General features: G+C 42.9%; 1 protein-coding gene across 1 annotated transcript in view; it reads left to right on the top strand.

Moving 5' to 3' along the window:
- The window catches only part of riox1 (ribosomal oxygenase 1), a 99,001-nt gene extending 76,968 nt beyond the window's left edge, over positions 1-22,033 (top strand). Inside the window, exons 12-15 of the mRNA XM_059985616.1 lie at positions 5,797-5,917; positions 15,991-16,090; positions 16,535-16,621; positions 21,284-22,033. Coding sequence (XP_059841599.1) covers positions 5,797-5,917; positions 15,991-16,090; positions 16,535-16,621; positions 21,284-21,358 — 383 coding nt within the window. The 3' untranslated portion in view covers positions 21,359-22,033. The remainder of the gene's footprint in view (positions 1-5,796; positions 5,918-15,990; positions 16,091-16,534; positions 16,622-21,283) is intronic.
- The last annotated feature ends 1,564 nt before the right edge of the window (positions 22,034-23,597 follow it).

The raw sequence follows: 23,597 nt of genomic DNA, 5'->3' as shown, positions 1-23,597 counted from the left end.
CAGATGTCATTCTGAAGTAGCTGCATTGACCCACATGTTTTGGTCTTGCCCTTGCTTGCAAAATTATTGGAAAGATATTTTCGGTATTATTTCAACAGTTCTGAATATCAAATTGCAACCGCATCCTATTACTGCAATTTTCGGTTTGCCAATGGTGGATAATAGTTGTTTATCCCCCTCAGCCCGGCGGATGAATGCATTTGTTACGTTAATGGCTAGAAGATCTATCCTATTGAACTGGAAAGAAATTAATCCTCTAACTATATTTCAGTGGTTTTCTCAATCTATTTCTTGTTTGAGCTTAGAAAAAATTAGAAGTGTTGCCTTTGATTCTTCAGTTAAATTTGAAGAAACTTGGAGACCATTTATCCAACATTTTCGTATCATTTAAACTGACTTTTCCTAAACCCTGCTTTTATTATCCTTAATTATTTGGATGGAGGTGTGGAGTTATTGACGTTACTGTGTATATTTGACATAATGAAATGGCCCATGTTGGTTAGGTTTTTTTTTCTTTTTTGGGTATTTTTTTTTCTTATTTACTCCCTTTTTTCGTAATTACTATGAGTTTGGGTGGTTATTATATATGGATTATCATCTATATGAACATATAATACTTAACCTATTATGTACTTTCAAACTCTCTATTCATGTTTCATTTATGTTTGTTTAAAATTAATAAAAAGATTTAAAAAGAAAGAAAGAAAGGTCAGTCCCCTGCCTCCTCCATGCCAGGGAAAACAATCCCAACCTATTCAGTGTCTCGTTATAACTCAAGCCCCCTAATCTCAGCAACGTCCTTGTGAATCTTTTCTGCACCCTCGCTGGCTTAATCACATTCTTACTAAAGTCTGGTCACAAGATCTGTGCACAATATTCCACCTGCTCTCCTACTGCAGCTGTTAAATGACTTCCCAACTCTTGTTCCCAGTAATCCAAATGATGGAAGCAAGTGTGCTTCTTTCACCACCTTATCTACCTTGCATGGAACTACGTATTTGTAACCTTAGGCCTCTGTTCTGCAACACTCCCAAGGGTGTGTCATTCACAGTTTATGCTATGCCCCAGTTTAACTTTCCTAAATACATAATTTCATCCTTGTTGGAGTTAAATTCCTTTTGCCTTTCCTTCCCCGTTGATCTCTAACCTGTGGACAATCTTCTTCGCTGTCCAATGTTACGAACCCCGTAACTGGGTCACTTACCAGCAAAGATAGAGAGGTCTGTTGAAGTCTGATGGTACTATTTTCAACAGTATTTATTGGTAAAAATACACAAAAATAATATCAATGCAAACATACAGATAATATACATCAATACTAACTCTAAAAGGGTATAATAATAATCAATAAGAAATAAGCTCTGTCGTTGTCTAGGGGATAATGTATTGTCCGATGGAAATATAAAAGTCACTAGTTCATTCAAGCTGCAGCCTTTTGTTGGAGAGAGACTGATGTTTTAAACTTGCCAGCTTTTCCTTTTTATGATGTCGATCCTTTGAGAGTTCCGTTTTTGTAGTTGTCCTTTAGCTAAGCCATTCTGTGGAAAACTCGTCATCCGGGCAAGGATGGACACACACACGAGTCACCACCGGCAGTCGCTATTAAACGCTGTCACGGGATTTCTAGCGTTTCTCCTGGTGCGTCTAAAGGGGTTGTTCCCCAGACCCTCTTTTATCCTTACTCATGGGGTCTCTGATGTCAATCAGGTTGGGATGATGCCATCCCTCAACCAGCCCACTTTGTTCATTCCCTGAGGGCTTCAATGAATAGTACAGTACTCACTACACAATCCCGTCTCCCAGAGACAGCGGCCGTTATCCGTGGCTTTGTCTTTCGGAGGCCCAGGACACATTCCAAACCTTGAGGATCCTGCGTGTCTCTCTCTCATTTCCTGGGTCCCAGACCTGAATTAATAGCGATCTTGCGATTCTCAAAAAGGAGGGGGCTACTTTGTACCCTTCGGCCCCTCAGAGTTGTGGCACATTCGTAACACCAACACACCACCAATTACAGTGTTATCCAAAGACCTACTTATCATGTCATCTATATACTAAACCAGTTAGTTAAAATAGATGCCAAACAACAGATGATCCAGATCTGATCCCTGTGGCACAGTTACAGTCATGCAAATCAGACCTTTACTACCACCCCCTAACCCCTTCCACCAAGAGGGAGTCATAGAGAGGTAATTTAAACGCATAGAAGGAAGATAGAGAGAAACTGTCCTTATATGGAAAAGGGGTGAAGAAATGAGAACAAAGAATGAAGAACCAAAACGAAAACAGGAATAATTCTTGCATGGTGCTGGCAGAATCAGCTTTACTGGGAGCATGGAAATGGAGCTGGTAAATACCTCAAAGGAAGGTATTTGTAAGGGATGGGGTTATTTTTAAATAGAAAATTTTGTTTATCCCTTGGTTTATAGGGGAGAACTTGATTTTAGCTAACAATATGTTCTCAGACTATTTCAAAAACTTTATTTAATGAATTGTTAGAATATTATTAATGAATTGCGGATCAGTACTTGGGGCTATAATATTGTGGCCATTACAGATGATTCAGGGGCAGAAATGGTTACTTAGAGTGCCAGGCTATAGATGTTTCAGAAAGGACAGGGAAGGAAGGAGGCAAAGGAGGTGAGGGTGTGGCACTGTTGATCAGAGATAGTGTCACGGCTACAGAAAAGGAAGAAGTCATGGAGGGATTGTCTACTGATTCTTTGTGGGTGGAAGTTAGAAACAGGAATGGGTCAATAACTCTACTGGGTGTTTTTTATAGACCACTCAATAGCAACAGGGACATTGAGGAGCAGTTAGGGAGACAGATTCTGGAAAGGTGTAATAATAACTAGGTTGTCATGGTGGGAGATTTTAATTTCTCAAATATTGATTGGCGTCTCCCTAGAGCAAGGGGTTTAGATGGGGTGGAGTTTGTTAGGTGTGTTCAGGAAGATTTCCTGACACGATATATTTAGATAAGCCTGCAAGAGGAGAGGCTGTACTTGATCTGGTATTGGGAAATGAACCTGGTCAGGTGTCAGGTCTCTCAGTGGGAGAGCATTTTGGAGATAATGATCACAACTCTATCTCCTTTACCATAGCATTGGAGAGGGATAGGAACAGACAAGTTAGGAAAGTGTTTAATTGGAGTAAGGGGAAGTATGAAGCTATCAGGCAGGAACTTGGAAGCATAAATTGGGAACAGATGTTCTCAGGGAAATGTACGGCAGAAATGTGGCAAATGTTCAGGGGATATTTGCGTGGCCTTCTGCGTAGGTACATTCCATTGAGACAGGGAAAGGATGGTAGGGTACAGGAACCATGGTGTGCAAAGGCTGTTGAAAATCTGGTCAAGAAGAAAAGAGGAGCTTACAAAAGGTTCAAAAAACTAGGTAATGATAGAGAACTAGAGGGTTATGTCTGGCAGAAAGGAGCTTAAGAATGAAATTAGGAGAGCCAGAAGGGGCCATGAGAAGGCCTTGGCGAGCAGGATTAAGGAAAACCCCAAGGCATTCTACAAGTATGTGAAGAGCAAGAGGATAAGACAAAAGAGAATTGGACCAATCAAGTGTGATAGTGGAAAAGTGTGTATGGAACCGGAGGAGATAGCAGAGATACTTAATGGATACTTTGCTGCAGTGTTAACTATGGAAAAGGATCTTGGCGATTGTAGGGATGATTTACAGCGGATTGAACAGACAGACATTAAGAAAGAGGATGTGCTGGAGCTTTTGGAAAGCATCAAGTTGGATAAGTCTCCAGGACCGGATGAGATGTGCCCCAGGCTACTGTGGGAGGCGAGGGAGGAGATTGCCGAGCCTCCAGCAATGACCTGAGCATTATCAATGGGACGGGAGAGGTTCCGGAGGATTGGAGGGTTGTGGATGTTGTTCCATTATTCAAGAAAGGGAGTACAGATAGCCCAGGAAATCATAGACCAGTGAGTCTTACTTCAGTGGTTGGTAAGTTGATGGAGAAGATCCTGAGCGGCAGGTCTGTGAACATTTAGAGAGGCATAGTATGATTAGGAATAGTCAGCATGGCTTTGTGAAAGGCAGGTCGTGCCTTATGAGTCTGATTAAATTTTTTGAGGATGTGACCTAACATGTTGATGAGGGTAGAGCAGTAGATGTAGTCTAAGGCATTTGATAAGATACCCCTTGCAAGGCTTATTGCAAAAGTAAAGAGGCATGGGATCCAAGGGGACCTTGCTTTGTGGATCCAGAATTGGGTTGGTCACAGAAGGCAAAGAGTGGTTGTAGATGGATCATATTCCGCATGGAGGTCAGTGACCAGTGGTGTGCATCAGGATGACCTGGATGAGGAAATGGAGGGATGGGTTAGTAAGTTTGCTGATGTCACAAAGGTTGGAGGTGTTGTGGATAGTGTGGAAGGCTGTCAGAGGTTACAATGGGACATTGATTGGATGCAAAACTGGGCTGAGAAGTGGCAGATGGAGTTCAACCCAGATAAGTATGAGGTGGTTAATTTTGGTCGGTCAAATATGATGGCAGAATCTAGTATTAATGGTAAGACTCTTGGCAGTGTGGAGGATCAGTGGGATCCTGGGGTCCGAGTCCATAGGACACTCAAAGCTGCTACGCAGGTTGACTCTGATTAAGAAAGCATCCGGTGCACTGGCCTTCATCAACTATGGGATTGAGTTTAGGAGCAGAAAGGTAATGTTGCAGCTATATAGGACCCTGGTCAGGCCCCACTTGGAGAACTGTGCTCAGTTCTGGTCACCTCACTACAGGAAGGATGTGGAAACTATAGAAAGGGTGCAGAGGAGATTTACAAGAATGTTGCTTGGATTAGGGACCATGCCTTTTTAGAATAGGTTGAGGGAACTTGGTCTTTTCTTCTTGGAGCAGTAGAGGATGAGAGGTGACCTGAAAGAGGTATATAAAATGGTGAGAGGCATTGATCATGTGGATAGTCAGAGGCTTTTTCCCGGGGCTGAACTGGCTATCATGAGAGGGCATAGTTTTAAGTTTTTTGGAAGTAGGTACAGAGGAGATGTCAAGGGTAAGTTATTTTTTTACACAGAGTGGTGAGTGCTTGGAATGGGCTGCCGGCGGCAGTGGTGGAGGTGGATACAATAGGGTCTTTAAAGAGACTCCTGGATAGGTATATGGAGCTTAGAAAATAGAAGATTATGGGTAACCTTAGGTAATTTCTGAGTAAGTACGTGTTCGGCACAGCATTGTGGGCCGAAGGGCCTGTGTTGCCCTGTAGGTTTTCTATGTTTTTAATATGTAGGACATGGAATAGAACCAACTGTGCTGACAGAAATGGCCAGTTAGAATGGTTCACTGACCCTTGCGTGGGGGATAACAGGATACTGGTAACTTCTTGTAATAAAGTGGAATCTGGCAAGTACACAGGACATGTGAATGATAGCAATTCTTTCACTGCAACAGACCAGCAGGCCAGATTAAGTGCTCCAACTCTTTAAAACCTGAAATCTAATCTGCTAATTCTAATCTTGTGCCCCTGAAGTTGTGATACTTGTCCCTTTTACAAACATTTATTTGCATGAAATCTAAATAAATCTACATTTTCAGGGAGTTCCCAAACAGATGTTTCGTACATAAGCCTGTGGTTTACTTAGGAAATTTTGTACTTAAATGTCCTGAAGTTTGGGATCCTCTGGCTTACTAGATGGAGGTTGATGCCGGAGTATTAGGTGTGTATAAAAGTTCAGACTGAGCCTGGAGTTCTGCTACAAAATGTTCTAAATAGAATTAAAGTTACATCCTTACTACTGAAGAATAATTGTATTTTCCCTTCTAGAGGAACTGGCCTGCACGGTGTACAGTTCACCAGTCCGATGGAGAAATGGCGGGCCACACAACAATGTCATGCAGTTACGAGGAAATACCCGGATACGAATGGTTCGCAGTAATATTGCCAGGTCTTCTAATTCTACTCATTTTGTTTGTAAAATAGGTTTCATAATGACGTGGTGAAATCTCACTTTTTGGTTACATCTTAGCACATGCCATTCACACCTCTAGTGGGGAAATACCTGTAAATTTGTTGAGCTTGATCTCTCAATTCTATAATTCCCTGTTTGCTCTCTTCCTCATTTCACATAGTGGGGTTACATTAGCTGCCCTCAAATCATTTTGTCTGATCTGGAATTTAAAGAATGATGGGAAATGACTACCAATGCAAGAACTATTTAGAGCACAGAACACTACAACACAGTACAGGCCCTTCAGCCCACAATGTTGCGCCAGCACTTTAACCTGCTCTAAAATCCTACGTTTTCTATCATCCATGTGCCTATAGTCGTAGAACACTACAGTGCAGAAACAGGCCTTTCAGTCCATCTAATGCATGCCAAACTATTAATCTGCTTAGTCCCATCAACCTGCACTCGGACCTTAGCCCTCTATACTCCTCCCATCCATCTACCTATCCAAATTTCTCTCCAATGTTTAATTGAACCTGCATCCACATTTGCACTGGCTGCTTGATCCACACTCTTAAAACCATTTCAGTTCCCCCTCATGTTCCTCTTAGACATTCCACCTTTCACTCTTAACCCACGACCTCTAGTTCTAGTCTCACCCAACATCAGTGGAACATGCCTGCTTGCATTTCCCTTAACTATACCACTCATAATTTTATCTACCTCATCAAATCACCCCATTCTTCCACACTCTAGGGAATGAAGTCCTAAACTGTTCAACCATTCCCTATTACTCAGGTCCTCAAGTCCTGGAACCATCCTTGTAAATTTTCTCTGCACTCTTTCAATCTTATTGACAGCCTTCCTATAGGCAGATGACTAACACTGCACACGATAATCCAAATTAGACCTCAGCAACGTCTTATACAACCTTAACATAACATCCCAACTCCTATACTCAATACTTTGATTTATGAAGGTCAGTGTGCCAAAAGCTTTCTTTACAACCCGATCTAGCTATGACAGCACTTTCAAGGAATTCCCAGACCCCTCTGATCTACTGCACTCATCAGTGCCCTCCCGTTCACTGTGTAAGTCCTACGCTGGTTTGTCCTCCCTGAGTACAACACCTCCCATTTGTCTTAAATTCTGTCTGCCATTTTTCAGCTGATTTTTCCAGTACAGGTTTCCCCCACTATTGGAAGGTAGAGCTTCCCTATGAAACCGTTCGTAAGCCGAAATGTTGTAAAGCGAAGAAGCAATTACCATTCATTTATATGGGAAAAATTTTTGAGTGTTCCCAGACCGAAAAATAACCTACCAAATAGCACATAAAACCTAAAAAATAACTCGAACATATAGTAAAAGCAGGAATGATATGATAAAGACACAGCTATATAAAGTAGAAATATTGTATTATGGCGTAGTTTCACTTATAAAAATCGGGAAGACAGCGAGCCAAAATCAATCTGGAGCAAAAAAAATCAGCACGTGCGCGCATGCGCACACAACTGCCCGCACGAGGCTTCATGGTCATTGTAGTCTTTCTCGGGGTAAACACATGTATAAGGCGGGCGTCTTTTTTTCGTAAAGGTGAAAATCCTCTTTGTTTAGCGAAAACAGGTACCAATGTAGGTCTTTTGTAACAGCGAGCTGTCGTAAAGCGAATGTTTGAAAAACGGGGGTCACCTGTACTTCCAGCTCCCACTGCAAGCTTTGATAGTGTTCCTCACTGGTCCACTGCACCCCCAGTCTTGGTGTGATCTGCAAATTTGCTGATCCAGTTTACCACGTTACCATCCAGATGCAAAAACCAACGGACCCAGCACCAGTTTCTGCGGCGCACCTTTAATCACAGGCCTCCAGTCAGATCTACCACCATTCTCTGTTTTTTCCCACAAAGCCAATTTACTACCTTGTTATGAACCTTCTTGACAACCTTCCTTGTGGGACACTGTCAAATGCCTTTCTAAAGCCCATGTAGACAATATCCACTGCCTTGTCTTCATCAACTTTCCCAGTAACTTCCTCCGGAAACTCTATAGAATTGGTTAGACACAACTTAGCGCGCACAAAACCATGTTGGCAATCTCAAATACTGAGATATCTGTTCCCTTGGAATATTTTCCAACAACTTACCCACTAGTAATGTTAGACTCACTGGCCTGTAATTTCCTGGCTTATTCTTAAAGCCTTTCCTGAACAACATTAGCTGTCCTCCAATCCTCCAGCACCTCACCAATAGCTAACGATATTTTAAATACCTCTGTAAAGGCCCTTGCAATTTCTGCATTAGCCTCCCACAGGGTCTGAGGGAACACCTGTCAGGCCACACACAAAATGCTGTAGGAACTCAGCAGGCCCTGGGGATTTATCCACCCACAAGACAGCAAACACCTCCTCGTCCTTAATCTGTGTAAGATCCATGACACTGCGGCATTACCTAACTCCATCCTTTCTTCACAATGGCATTTTTGTTCTGGGCCAAGGATAGGTTCTCTGAAATAACACTGAGGAATTTAAATTTGCTGACCCTCGCCACCTCTGATCCCCTCTTGAGGACTGATTCATGGCCCTCTGGTTTCCTCCTCCTGAGGTCAATAATCAACTCCTTGATCTTGCTGATACAGAGTAAGAGGTTGTTGTAGTGGCACCACTCTGCCAGGTTTTCAGTCTCCCTCCTATATACTGATTTGTCACCACTTTTGATATGGCCCAAGATGATGGTGACATCAGCAAACTTGAATATGGCATTGGAGCTGTGCTCAGCCCCACAGTTGTAAATGTAAATTGAATAGAGCAGAGGCCTAATCACTCGGCCTTGTGAAGCTGAGCTGATGGAAATTGTGGAGGAGTTGTTACTGGCCATGAAAACTGACTAGGGTCTGCAAGTGAGGAAATTGGGGATCCAATTGCACAAAGAAGTATTGAGGACAAGGTTTTGAAGGTTATTTATTAGTTTTGAGGGGATGATGACATTGAATGCCAAGCTGTAGTTGATAAAGAACATCCTGATTTACGCAGCTTTGCTGTAGATGTTCCAGGGTTGAGTCGAAAGCCAGTGAAATGGCACCTGTTGTGTCAGTTGGCAAATTGGAACGGATCCAAGTTGTTTTTCAGGCAGAAGTTGATATGTTTTATCACCAACTTCACTAAACACTTCATCACTGTGGATGTAAGTGCTCCTGGACAATAGTCATTGAGGTGGGTTATCACATTCTTCTTTGGCACCAGTGTAATTGAAGCCTGCTTGAAGCAGGAGGGTACTTCAGAGGGCCAAGCTAGAGGCTAACGATCTCGGTAAACACTCCAGCCAGTTGATCAGCACAGTTCTTTAGCACTCACCCAGGTAACTCATCTGGACTAGATGTTTCCCTTGGGTTCACCCTCCGGAAGGATGCTCTCACGTTGGCTTCAGAGACTGAAATCACAGGATCATTGGGTGCTGTGGAAAATCGTGAAGGTTCCTCCATGTTTTGATGTTCAAAACAAGCATAGAAGGCATTGAGCTCATCTGAAAGTGAAAGTGTCACGTATGCCACTTGATTTCACTTTGTAGGGGGTGATAGTATTCAAACCCTGCCACAGCTGTCCAGCATCCTTCATTGATTCAGGTTTAGTCCAGAATTGCCACTTTGCCTGTGAGGTGGCCTTGAGGTCAAACCTTGACCACTTGTAACTTTCTTGGTCATCTGACTTGAATGCCTCTAATCTGGTCCGCAGCAGATTGCAGATCTCATGGTTTATCCAGGGCTTCTGTTTGGGGAAGAATCTGAATGACTTTGTGGGGGCACCCTTGTCTACGGCTGTTTTTGATAAAGTCTGTGCTCACTGTATTGTATTAATTTAGATCCACAGATGAGTTTCTGAACACGGCCTAGTCCATAGACTTGGAAAAAAAAATCCCTTTGCCTCCCACAGCCGCCTCTTTTTTGCCCTAATCTCTGGAGCTTTACTCTCTAGCCTCTAGGTAGAAGGCTGCCACGTGATCAGATTTCCCAAAATATGGTCTGGGTATGGACCAGAAGTCGTTCCTTATCCTAGTAGAGCAGTGGTGTAGCGTGTTAGGACCTCTGGTGCTATAGGTAATATGCTGATAGTAACAGGGCGCAGATTTCTTCGAACAAGCCTGATTGAAATCCCAAAGTGTGCGTCAGAGTGGACTGTTTCTTGTTTGGTGCCAACTAATCTCAAGTGCCTGATTATAGTCGGCTAATGGTGGTATGTAAACTGGAGTCAGGATAACAGAGGAGAACTCTGTTGGTCATTGACTGGTCAGCATTTGATCATTAGGTGTTCAAGGTGGGAGGAACACGAGTACGTCAAAACCACCGCGTCAGAGCACTACAGAGAGTATATCGTGAAACACAGCTTCACTGGTAGCCTGCAGAATGTAGTCGCCTCTCATTCTCCTTCACTCCAAAGAGAAAAGCCCTAGCTTGGTTAACCTGTCTTCATAAACTACGCTCTTTAATCCGGGCAACGTCATGCTAACCCTCCTCAGTACCCTCTCTAAAGCTTCTATATCCTTCCAAAAATGAGACAACCAGAACACAATATTGAACACAATATTCTGAGTAATTTCTGGGGCCACTTCCTTACATACCAGGATGGAGGCTATTGGGTCTTCTGGGATTTATCGTCCTTCAATCCCATCAACTTTCTTAGCACTATTTTCCTAATAATTTCCTGCAGTTTCTCTCCTCTCCCTCTTTCTTCCTTCCTCCCCCTCTTGCTTCTCTGCCCCTGCTTTTCCTCTCCTTCTCTTTCACACGCACACACGTTGGTTCCTCAGTGTTTTGTTGGTCCTGTGTCTCAGGCACTGGGGTCACTGTTTCATACATGAGTTGCACAGGTGCTACAGTTTTAGAGTCATTTATCACAACTGTATCTCAGAGAGAGGAACAGCTGCTCATGTTCTTGCCTTGTGTATTAGAACACTAGGCCCTCTCTGAAAGAAATGTATTCAATCAATATTTTATGTTGCTGAGTTAAAGGGAAAGAAGAAACTTATGGAGGGAAATTCTATCAGTAGAATCTCAAGTAATAATTAGTTGGTAAAAAGTGAATACATAATGAAGACTGCACACCTAAAAGTGTAGTGGATGGGAATTATCAGTAGAAAAGATAAGAAAGATCAGTTTTTGCAAATAAATTCAGTCTTGATCTCTTTTGGAAGAGTCTTGTACATACAAATTTTATTTTTGCCTGAATAGTGCAATTTATCAAAACTCTACCATTGAAAATGCTTAGGAGCTCAAATGCTCATTTTGTTTTGTTTGTTTGTTGATTGTGTGCTGTGTCACGTGGCATGGGTGATCATGGTCTTTCCGTGACCATGGGTTTTCTTGACAAATTTTGCCATTGCTTGCTTCTGGGCAGTGTCTTTACGAGTCGGGTGACCTCAGCCATTATCAATACTCTTCAGAGATTGTCTGCCTGGTGTCAGTGGTCACATTAGCTAGGACTTGTGATATGCACCAGGTATTCATTTGACCATCCACCACCTGCTCCCATTGCTTCACATGACCCTGATTGGGGGCTAAGCAGGCGCTACACCTTGTCCAAGGGAGACCTGCTGGTTAGCGGGGGAGCTTGCACCTTAGACTTTACGCCTCCTTTGGTAGAGACGTATCTCCTCCCCATCACCCTGAACTTTAAGTGAAAAAAAACAAGTATAGATTATATTTTTGCTGATTATTTGCAGAAATCTTCTTACCTGTTTGTTGTGGATGGTTGGGCTTTCAGTTGGCTGTGCATTCAGATCTTTCAGCTACCTGATGGTTTGGTGCATAGAGTAATGGTGAAAATGTTTTAAAATGAAAACTTGTTTGAAATAAATAGAGAGGCAGTGAGAAAGTATCTCACACTGAAAATATTTTCCTGGTTTATACTGATATGAAGGTTATAAAATTGAAAGGACTCTTCACCAGAAGGTAAATAAACTGTGGATATGGAAAGGACATGTGACTACACAGGATGAATTAGCAGGCAGAATTAGCAATATTCTCACTTCTTCCCCACCCACTCATCCGCCAGAAGATATTGAAGTTTTGAAAGCACATACCACCAAACGCAAGGGCAGCTTCTATTCTGGTGATATTGAGTGGTTCCCTTATAAGATTCTGCCTCCAGGCAGAGGTTCTGAGTAGGTTTACAGTAAGTTTGTTTTTCTCTCTGTTTGTATGTAGGTAGTGAGCTGAGACTGGGTCCAGAGTTAGTGCTATGTTCCTTGTGTGAGATGTGGGAACTTTGCGAGACCTCCGGTCACCCTGATAACTACATCTGCAGGAAGTGCAGTGAGCTGCAGCTCCTTAGAGAACTGGATCTGCAGCTGGATGACCTTAGGCTCATACGGGAAAATGAGGGGGTGATGGGAGCTACTGGGAGGTAGTCACCCAAGTTGCAGGAGGCAGATTCCTGGGTGACTGTCACAAGAGGGGCAAGTATAGAGTACCCTTGTGGCCATTCCCCTCAATGATACTGTTGGGGTGGGGACCTACCAGGGAGAAGCTGCAACGACCTGAACTCTGGCACTGAGTCTGTCTCGGTGGCTCAGAAGGGAAGGGGAGAGAAGCAGTAGTGATGGAGGATTCCATAATTAGAGGAGCAGACGGCAGATTCTGTGGATGTGAAAGAGACTCCCAGATAATATGTTCCCTTCCAGGTGCCAGGGCCAGGGATGCCTTGGATCAGGTCCACAGCATTCTGATTCTCCAGCGTTAATCTCTGGATTACTGCCTGTGCCATGCGCCAAAGAGGGTAAAAATAGGATGATCTAGCAGATGAATGTGTGGCCGAAGAATTGGCGGGTTTCAGATTTCTGGTTCATTGAGATCTCTTCTGGGGAAGATATAGGCAATAGACAATAGGTGCAGAAGTAGACCATTCGGCCCCTCGAGCCTGCACCGCCATTTTGAGATCATGGCTGATCAATTACCATCAATACCCGGTTCCTGCCTTGTCCCCATATCCCTTGATTCCCCTATCCATAAGATACCTATCTAGCTCCTTCTTCAAAGCATCCAGAGAATTGGCCTCCACTGCCTTCTGAGGTAGTACATTCCAGACCCCCACAACTGTCTGGGAGAAGAAGTTTTTCCTTAACTCTGTCCTAAATGACCTACCCCTTATTCTCAAACCATGCCCTCTGGTACTGGACTCTCCCAGCATCTGGAACATATTTCCTACCTCTATCTTGTCCAATCCCTTAATAATCTTATATGTTTCAATCAGATCTAATCAATAAAGACAGGCTACACGTGAACCCAAGAGGGACTAATATCCTTGTGGGCAGATTTGCTAGAGCTGTTTGGGATGGAACCAGAGTGACAGAGCTGAGGAGGAGACAGTTGGTATACACTAGGTGCTATGTGTAGTGAGACAGTGAGGAAGGGCAGGCAGGTGGTAGGGCAAAATTGCAGTCAGTGGGTTGACTTAGAAAATATAACAGGAGGCCAAAATCAAAAAAGATTACAAATACAAGAATGAAGTTGTTATCCTTGAATGCAAGCAATATATGGAATAAGGTAAATGGTCTTGTCTCGCATTTAGAGATTGGAAAGTATGATGTTGTCGGCATTGATGAGGCATGGCTGAATGAAGATTATACTTGGGAGCTTGACATGCAGATATACAACTTTTATCAAAAGGACACAGGTAGGCAGAGTGGGTGGGATGCCTGTGTTGGTAAAACAAAATGAAATCAAATCCTTAGAAAGACGTTATAGGATCGGATGATGAAGAATTAAGAAAATGTAAGGGTAAAAAGACCCTGATGGGAGTTATGTACAGGCCTGCGAACAGTAGCTAGGATGTGGGCTACACATTACAATGTGAACACAAAGTACACTGCAGATGCTGTGGTCAAATCAACACATACAAACAAGCTGGCTGAACTCAGCAGGTCGGGCAACATCCGTTGAAATAAGCAATCAGCATCTCGGCCCGAAACGTTGACTGCTCATTTCAATGGATGCTGCCAGACCTGCTGAGTTCAGCCAGCTTGTTTGTACATTACAATGTGAGTTAGAACAGGCATGTAAGTAAGGGAGATGTTACAATAGTCATGGGGGAATTTCAATATGCAGAGTGGATCTTGAGAGAGAATTTGTAGAATGCCTAAGAGACGGCTTTTTAGAGCAGCTTGTGGTTGAGCCCACCAGGGGAACAGCAATTCTGGATTGGGTGTTATGTAATGACCCAGATCTGATTAGGGAGTTTAAGGTAAAGGTAGCCTTAGCAGACAGTGATCATAATGTGAGAATTTACCCTGAAGTTTGAGAAAGAAAAGCTAATATTTAATGTATCAGGATCATAGTGGAGTGAAGGGAATTACAGAGACATGAGATAGGAGCTGCCTAAAGTTAATTGGAAGGGGACACTAGCAGGGTCAATGGCAGAACAGCAATGACTGGAGTTTCTGGGAACAATTTGGAAGGTACAGGAAAGATTCATCCCAAAACTGAAGTCTTCTGAAGGGAGGATGAGGCAACCATGGCTGACAGGGGAAGTCAAAGGTAGCATAAAAGCGAGAGAGGGAGCAAAAAATAGTGGGAAGTTAGAGGATTGGGAAGCTTTTAAAAACCAACAGAAGGCAACTAAAAAGTCATAAAGAAAGAAAGGGTGAAATATGAAGGTAAGCTAGCCAATAATTTAAAAGAGGATACAAAATGTTTTTTCAGATGTATAAAGAGTAAAAGAGAGACAAGAGTGAATATCAGACTGCTGGAAAGTGACGCCGGGGAGTTAGTAATGGAGGACAAAGGAATAGCAGATAAACTTAATAAATATTCGTGTTAGTTTTCACTGTGGAACACACTAGCAGAATGCCAGAAGTGTGTTGTTGCTGAAAAGTCTTAAGACAGGTAAGTCACCTGGACCCGATGGAGAACACCCCCAGGGATTGGAAGGAGGTAGCTGAAAAGATTATGGAGATACTGAAATGAACTTGCAAGAATCACTAGATTCTGGAACGGTTCTAGAGGACTGGAAGATTGCAAATGTCACTCCACTCTTTAAGAAGAGAGGGAGGCAGAAGAAAGGAAATTATAGGCCAGTTAACCTGACTACAGTAGTTGCGAGAATGTTGGAGTCTATTATCAAGTATGAAGTTTCAGGGTACTTGGAAGCACATGACAAAATAGGCCAAAATCAGCATGGTTTCCTTAAGGGGAAATCTTGCCTGACAAATCTGTTGGAATTCTTTGAGGAAATAATAGTCAGGGTAGACAAAAGAATCTGAATGTTGTTTAGTTGGATTTTCATAAGGTCTTTGACAAGGAGACACATATGAGCCTGCTTAAAAAGATAAGAGCCCCAAGATACTAACATGGATAGAAGATTGCCTGACTGGCCTTTTCTAATTGGCTGTCGGTGACTAGTGATATGCTGCAGGAGAGGTGTTGGAACTGCTTATTTTCACGTTATATGTCAATGACGAAGGAATTGATGGCTTTGTGGCTAGGTTTGTGGATGTTATACAGATTGGTGTGGGGGCAGTTAGTGTTCTGGAAGCAGGGTGTCTGCAGAAAGACACAAATTGGCGGAATGGTCAAAGAAGTGGCAGATGGAATATAGTGCAGAGAAGTGCATGGTCGTGCACGTTGGTAGAAGGAATAAAGGTGTGGATTATTTTCCAAATTGGAGGAAAATTCAAAAGTCTGAGATATAAAGGAACGTGGGAGTGTTCATGCTGGATTCTATAAAGCTTAGCGTGCAGTGTTAGCTTTAATTTTCAGGAGACTAGAATATAAGAGCAAGGATGTAATGCTGAGGCTTTATAAGGCGTTGGTCTGACCACAGTTGAAGTATTGTGAGCAGTTTTGGCCCCCTTATCTCAGAAAAGCTGTGCAAGCATTGGAAAGATTCACAAGAATGTTTCCAGGTTTGAAAGGATTGACATATGAGGAGTGCTGCAATGGATTTCTCAGAAATTGAATTCTCTTGACCTAGATGAGACAGTCAAGGGTACTTTATGCCTTAACTTATAATACTAAATGCAGTTATTTCTCCCACATAGACTTCTCGTACACGCTGACTGATGTGTCTCTTTTGTCCATTCTCCATAGGTTATGTGGCGAGAATGGTAGCATTTTGCTCTATTATAGCATTGAAAATTCTAGAGAATACCACAAGGAGGAAAATAAATGCATAGAAATAGATCCAGAGGTAAGATGGATTGTTTTGAGTTCATTGATATTTTAGAAAAAGTAAATATCCTTTCTTTTCTGTTGAGATTTTCTTTCAGATGTTGAGCATCTGCACAATGTGGCTGGACAAATCAGACACACGAAATTCTGCAGATGCTGGAGATCCAGAGCAACGCACACAAAACGCTGGAGGAACTCGGCAGGTCAGGCAGCGTCTATGGAGGGAAATAAACAGACAGTGTTTCTGGCTGAGGCCCGATGAATAGCCTCGAACCAAAATGTCAGCTCTTTCTCTCCAGCAGTTTGTGTCTGTGGCTGGACAAATACTGGTCTGAGCATGCTAGTCATTTGCTTTGTTCATATGGGTAATATCTGGAGGTGGAAGTGTAAGATGCCATGTTTGAAAGAACTGAATAATTATCAATATTTCTGTGAACATAAACTTGCCCCTTTTCTTTTGCAGCTTGCAGATGGGGTGGAGCTCTTGCTTTGCTCGTACCCACAGTTTATAAAGATTGATAGTCTTCCTGCTGGAAATCTTGATGACAAGGTAGGAAAAAGATCACAGGTGACAGTTCTGTGCTCAGTATCTGACCTTAACTGGGATTGAAAGAACTGCCGTACCATCGGGAGTCACCTTGAATATACATAAAAAGTCTGTCTAAATAGGCTAAATAAGAGCTTCACAGGAAGTAACAGCAGCAATATGATCACTTGAGCCTGCTCCACCACTCAGTGAGGTTGTTGTTGATTTCATCTAGACCTCAAATCCACTTTTCTGCTCAGTCCCCATAGCCCTTGATCCCACTGAAGCCAATGTCAACTTGAATATATTTCACTCTCCACAGTTTTGTACAGTTGAGAATTTTGAAATTTGCAATCCTTTGACAGAAGAAATTTCTCCCCATTGATGTCTTAATTGTCTAATGCATTATCCTGAGCTGTGCCTTCCAAATCTAGATATCCCACCAGAAGGTAAATGTCTTGGTATCTTCCATGTCAAATCTTGCAATCAATCAGCTCTTCCTGACAGTCTCAACTTGGAGAGCAGAAACCCTCCTCTCCTCAGTTGCTAGAGCCCTGGGAGGACAGCGGGCGTTTGTGGAAAGAGCAGAGAACATTACAGTACAGGTCCTACGACCCAAAATGTGATGCCAACCTTATACCCTAGTCTAAGAGCAATCTAAACCTTCCTTCCCACAATATCTTACACTTTTCTTTCATCCAGGTGCCTATCTAAGAGTCTCTCATATGTTCATAATGTATTCACCTCCACCACATCCCTGGCAGCTCGTTCCATGCACACACAACCCTCTGAGTAGAAAAGAACTACCTCTGACATTCCCCCATTCTTTCCATCAATGCTTCCTCATACTAGACATTTTTACCCTTGGAAAAAGTCTGGCTTTTGATGCGATGTCTTATCAAGTCACCTGTCATTTTCTTTCGCTTCAAAAAGAAAAGACTCAGCTCACGCAATCTATCCTCATAAGAGATGCTCTCTCATCTAGGCAGCAACCTGGTAAATCTCCTCTGCATCCTCGCCAAAGCTTCCACATCCTTCCTTATAATGAGGCAACCAGAACTGAACACAATATTCTAAGTGTGCTCCAACTGTGGTTTTATAGAGCTGCAAATTACCTCGTGGCTCTTGAACACAATCATCTGTCTAACGAAGGCTAACATACCATAACACCTTTGTAACAACCCTTATCAACTTGCAGGACAACTTTGAGGGATCTGTGGATGTGGGCCCCTAAGGTCCTTTTGTTCCTCTTCATTGCTAAGAATCCTGCCATTAACTTTCCAGATTGAATCACTTCACACTTTTCCAGGTTGAACTCCATCTGCCACTTCTCAGTCCAGCTCAATGGCCCACTGTAACTCTCAACAACCTTCCACACACTGCACAAAACTGCCAACGTTTGTCACCAGCACCATCACTGATTTGCTGTAGGACAGAGCTCATTGTTATGCCATTCAATGTCTGCAGTGTTGGTACTCGCTGGAGTTTAGGCTATCATTGAAACCTATCAAATACTGAAAGGCCTAGAGAGAATGGAGGTGGGGAGGATGTTTCCTATAGTGGAGAATCTAGGACCAGATGGCACAGCCTCAGAATAGAGTGGCATCTACTTAGAACAGAGAATGAGGAAGAATAGCCAGAGGATGGCAAATCTATGGAATTCATTGCCACAGGAGGCATGGAGGCCAAGTCGTTAGGTATATTTAAAGCAGAGGTTGATAGTTTATTGATTAGCCAGGACATCAAAGCTTCAGGGAGAAGACAGGAGAATGCGGTTGAGAGGGATAATAAATCAGCCATGGAGCAGACTCGATGGGCCAAATGGCCTAATTCTGCTTCTGTGACTTATGGCCTTATTAGGTGCTGGAGTGTTAGTTCCTGTGCTGTTCTATTCAATGTACCTTTCAGCAGCATTCACCATCAACCCCAGACATTTGAAGCCATTTTGCTTATAGAAGCTGGAGAGACAAATACAGCAGTCAGAATGAACGCTGTGGGCCGAAGGGCCTGTTTCTGTTCCATGTGACTCTATGCAATGGGTCCTAAAGAAACTTGAGATTCAGTGGTGTTGTTCAAATTTGTGAAGGGCTCTGGCAGGTTAAATGAGGAGAAACAATTTTTTAGAGAAGATGCAGTAACCAACGGACACAGGCGTACAATAACTGGCAAAAGAGCCAGAGGGGAGTGGAGAAGTCATTTACACAATGTGTTGTGGCCAGGGATATGCTGCCTGTAAGGGTGGAGGAAGCAGATAAAATATTTCTTTGCAAAGGGAGTTGGATAAATACACAGAGGAAAAAGGTTTGGAGGCTGTAAGGGGTATAAAACAGCAGTGGGGCCCTTTCAAAGAACCAGCATAGACGCAATAAGCCAGGTGGCCTCTTTGTGTTCTGTGTTGTTCACTGAGTGTGTCCTGGCCATTAGCCTTTTTCCACAGCTGTGTGACATTAAGGCCAATTGTAATGCTTCAACTACTGTCCCTGTTAAGATCAGCAATCTCGGCACAGACTGATGCCTACACCTCCAGATGTTTCTCGGCTTATTGTTCATTGCCACACTGGCCATTTATACACACAATTATGGAGCAGTCATTTCAAATCATCTGATACCTAGAGGCATTTACAAAATGTCTTTCACGTCCATTTTAGGAAGCTCTGGAGAACTTCACAACCAAGAAAATATTTAAGCATAATCACTGTTGTAAAGTTGGAAAACTCGGCAGCCAGCTTTAGCACAGCAATCTCCCGCTAACAATAGACTGATTAAACTTTGGCTTGTATTTAGCATAGGGAAATTATTGGCAGGTCACTAGGACTCCTGCGCTTTTTTGAGAGAGTTGTTTAGAACTACAGCACCAACTGAAAGCAAGGGTCTATGTCGGGTTTTCTACCTTTTCAATGCCATGGATCTGAGGGGTCTGTGGACCCCAGGATGGAAAGACGGCACCTTCAGCAGTTCTGTACTTCCATAGTTATGATAGGCTGAGGCAGAGTGAGGCATCACTTATACAGGCTGCAGCTCAACTCGTCTATGCTGATGAAAATGCTCATCTAAGCTAATCTTGTTTGCCCACAGTGACCAATATCCCTGTAATCCTTTCCACCCATTTACCTGTCCAAATACCATGTTGTTTCTTTTCTTTGCACTATTTATTTATTTTCTAATTCATGATCAATTTTATATCTTTGCACTGTACTGCTGCCCCAAAACAATAAATTTCACTTCATGTAATTCAGGGACAATAAGTCTGATTCTGTCCCATATAGACCCCACCCTCAGGTCTCTTTTAAACCTTTGCCCTCTCACCTTCAACCTTTTCCTTTTCCCTGGGGTAAAAAGATTATCTCTGTGGGTGGCATGGTCGCGTGGCTGTTATTGTAACGCTTCACAGCGCCAGTTCAATTCCTGCAGCTGCCTGTAAGGAGTTTGTGATATCCCCCCTCCCCCTGTGACCGCGTGGGATGCCTCTGGATGCTCAGTTTTCCGCCTGCATTTCAAAGACCCGCGGTTAGGATTAGTAAGTCATGGGCATGCTACGTTGGCGCCGAAAGCATGCGAGCTGCCCCAAGCACAATCCTCAGACTAATAATACATTTCACTGTAGATTTTGATGTATGTGTGACAAGTAAAGCTACTTTATCTTTCATCAATGCTCCTCATGATTTTGTATATATTTCTGTAAATTCTTCTGCACTCCCAAGTCCTGGCTTGCCCAACCTCTCCGTATAACTTGGGCTCTCAAGTACTGGCAACGTTCTCCTAAATCTTCTTTGTACTCTTTCTGTCTTAATGATGGCTTTCCTATAGCAAGGTAACCCAGACTACACAGTACTCATCAACGTCTTGTAAAACTGCAACAACCCAACTAATACACTCATGAAGGCTAGGATGCCACCTCCCCGTTTACCTGTGATACCACATGTACACCAAACTCCCTCTGTTCTACAACGGCCCCCAGGGCCTGACCATTCACTGTGAAAGTCCTACTCTGGTGTGACTTCCTAACAGGTTGAAGCATCTGGAGTGGGAGTTGAACCCTTAGCTCGGGTGTGAATGTTGCTCAGTAATGCATTCCCTGACATTCCAATTAGATGGGAAGATGGTATTAAATGTCTTAATTGTGGTTTCCATAGTGTTATGAAGTGTTGGTAGCAGTATTTTTGATTAGGTTAGTTCTATTAATGGGAATGCATATTGTTTCAATTCATCCAATCACCTTTGATCATATTCTGTGCTGACTGGAGGTAAAATTTTGTGATTAAATCAGTATTCTTGGTTTTGTTGCCAGCACTTTTTATTCCCATGCTCTTTCCTGGAATTGTTGACATTGTTGCTACGGTAGCTGATTACCTCCCACTATCTTGTGGCTCCACACTTACCTTGATGACTTTCTGTCAGCCAACTGTTCAAACATGCAGTTGTGGTCCTGGGTTGGTCCAGCAACCTCACAAATGGCTTTAGCTCATCGAGGCTTTGCAGTGAGAACCCAAGGCACCAATCCCACCTCACTGAGAAAGGCAGGCCACTTCAGTGACCTTCCTGGCAAATGGCAGGAGTCATAACTTCTCAGTGAATCAGCCCCACTGTCATAGTGTTGCTACTGGTGTTTGGTATACTTTACATGTGGAAATTACAGTCAGGAAGTATCTGTAACCATCCAACTATGTGCTTCCTTTCTTTCTACAGATCTCCTTAGCCATTGCCTTGTACGAGAAAGGTCTGCTGATGACTGAATATCCACTCCTTCCTAAAAGGGATTGACCTCAGACCTGAACCTTGTAAAGAAGCTTTCTATCCAGTTATACGCTATTTCATACTTGCCTGCAATTGATCATTGTATAAAATACTCCAGAAATGATTTAAATATGATTCTGTTTCCAGTTTGACTGGCCATCGTTTTATTGTAATTATCAGATATTTAAGTTCAAAAATGAAGCGAAGTCACAATGCTTTATTATCCAGAATGAATGTGTGTTCAGTGATTTGTGCCGTTAACCCTTTGTTAATGGAGCAGCCTTTAAATTTTGCAGTACTTCCTATGTATAGTTACTGCAGGATCTTTAAGTGAAATCAGAATGTGCACAATTTTCTGATGAGTTTGAATTATGATCTTATGGTTGTTGCCATAAGGGGCAGGCAAAAGACAATTAAAGAAAATGATGTAACCCACCTTCTTTGGCTTCCCGCTTTCATTGATGGGGAGAAATGTGAGGCATAATTTTAATGTGATTGAAAGAAAGTTTAAGGGGGTTTTTAGAGGTAGAGTACTGTGCAGAAGTCTAAGGCATTTATAGCTAGGGTGCCTAAGACTTTTGCACAGTACTGTAGTAATTTTATGGATTATATTGTACTGCTGCCACAAAAAAATTCAGGACATAAGTGAGTGATGATAAACCTGATTCTGATATGAGTCTCTGTTGTGGACTGAGAGTGGGAAGGGGAGAGGGAGCAGGAAGCACCAAAGAGACATTCTATAATGATGAATAAACTAGTTGCTTGGACTCAAATGACCTTGCCTGGTGTCTCAGGGCCACACCCTTCCCGTAGCGCACCACCCTCACTAATCCCAACATCCATTGCTCCCACCATATTTACAAACTCGCTCTCCACTCCACGTTGATGTGCCTAACATTTTTGCACAGTTCTTTAGTTTTTTTTACAGAGTGGTAGGTGCTAGAACATGCTGCCAGGGACGGTGTCAGAGGAGGATACAATAGGGACATTAAACAAACTCATAGATAGGCATATGGATGAAAGCAAACTGGAGAGTTGTACAGGAGGGAAGGGTTAGAATGATCTTAAAGTACACTTAAAGTACAATCTTGAGATTTGTTTGCTTACAGACAGTCCCAAAGCAAGGATGCTGAAAGAACCCAATTTAATAAAATAAAGACCAGCCCCCAATGTGCATGGAGAAAGAGAGAAAAACAACAAATCATACAAGGGATAGAAGCGACCGACAACAACAGCATTCCAAAGCAGACTGAGCCCTTTGGAGTAGGTCCAAAGCAAAGTTCATATATACAAAGCACTGCAGCCGGGGCAGTCTCATAGCATCGCAGAGAGAAGAGCCCCCTGTCTGTCTGGGCCAGCGTTTAAGTTGTCCAAACAATGGATCGTACCTCACATTAGGACCTGGGCCCTGCCATGGCTCGGGGCCTAGATTTTGATGCTGAGGAAGCTCAGAGCGATGCAAACTTGCCCAACTCTCGACACTTTGCTTTTCCAGTCTATCTGGGTCAGTATGTAGATTGTCCAAACAGCGGATTGGGACCCAGGCCTCACTGTGGTGAATGGCTCGGGCCACTCAGCAATTCACTGTGTGCCTAGATTTTGCTGCTGAAGAAGCCGTCTCGACCTCTTGGCATTTACAGTGATCCACCTTCACATCCAAGTAAGTTGGAACTCCTCTCTCACCTTCTCATCTCCTAATCATTCACCACAACCAGCACGACTTCAACTCCAAGGGTGTCAATTTTGGAGCACACCAGCAGGGCGCATTTCGCAAATTCACTTTGCCTTTGCTTACCTCTTCAACATTGTGGTGATAGTTTACCACAACTTGCTTTTTTAAGAAATGTTGTTACTAATGTTCTTAATTAAATTCCTTTGCTTTCAAACCACCAGTGAGCTATCGCAGGTCTTTGGTAGCATTGTCGTAAACCGGAAAAGAAAGTCAAAAGGTTGGCACAGCATTGTGGGCTGAAGGGTCTGTGCTGTATTGTTCCGTGTTCTAAGCAAGAATTGTGAAGTGGACATCATAAATTATTTTCATATATACTGAAAGAAAACATAATTAAAACCATGGGGAAAGAGAAGGGGAAGTGAGCCAAATTGGAAAAGGTACAATCAGGGAAATGACCTCCCCCTGAGCTGTATTATTATTTCTTGCTTAAGCAGGTGCCGAGTCAGTAGTTTGCTTCAGCATGGACTGTTACAGTGCAACAATATATAAAATTGCAAACACAAAGTATACTGCCGTTGCTGTGGTCAAATCAAC

This window comes from Hypanus sabinus, chromosome 12 (assembly GCF_030144855.1).
Source record: "Hypanus sabinus isolate sHypSab1 chromosome 12, sHypSab1.hap1, whole genome shotgun sequence".
NCBI lineage: Eukaryota > Metazoa > Chordata > Chondrichthyes > Myliobatiformes > Dasyatidae > Hypanus > Hypanus sabinus.
Note: the sequence above shows the minus strand (reverse complement) of the source record. Positions and strands in the feature narration are given on the sequence as shown.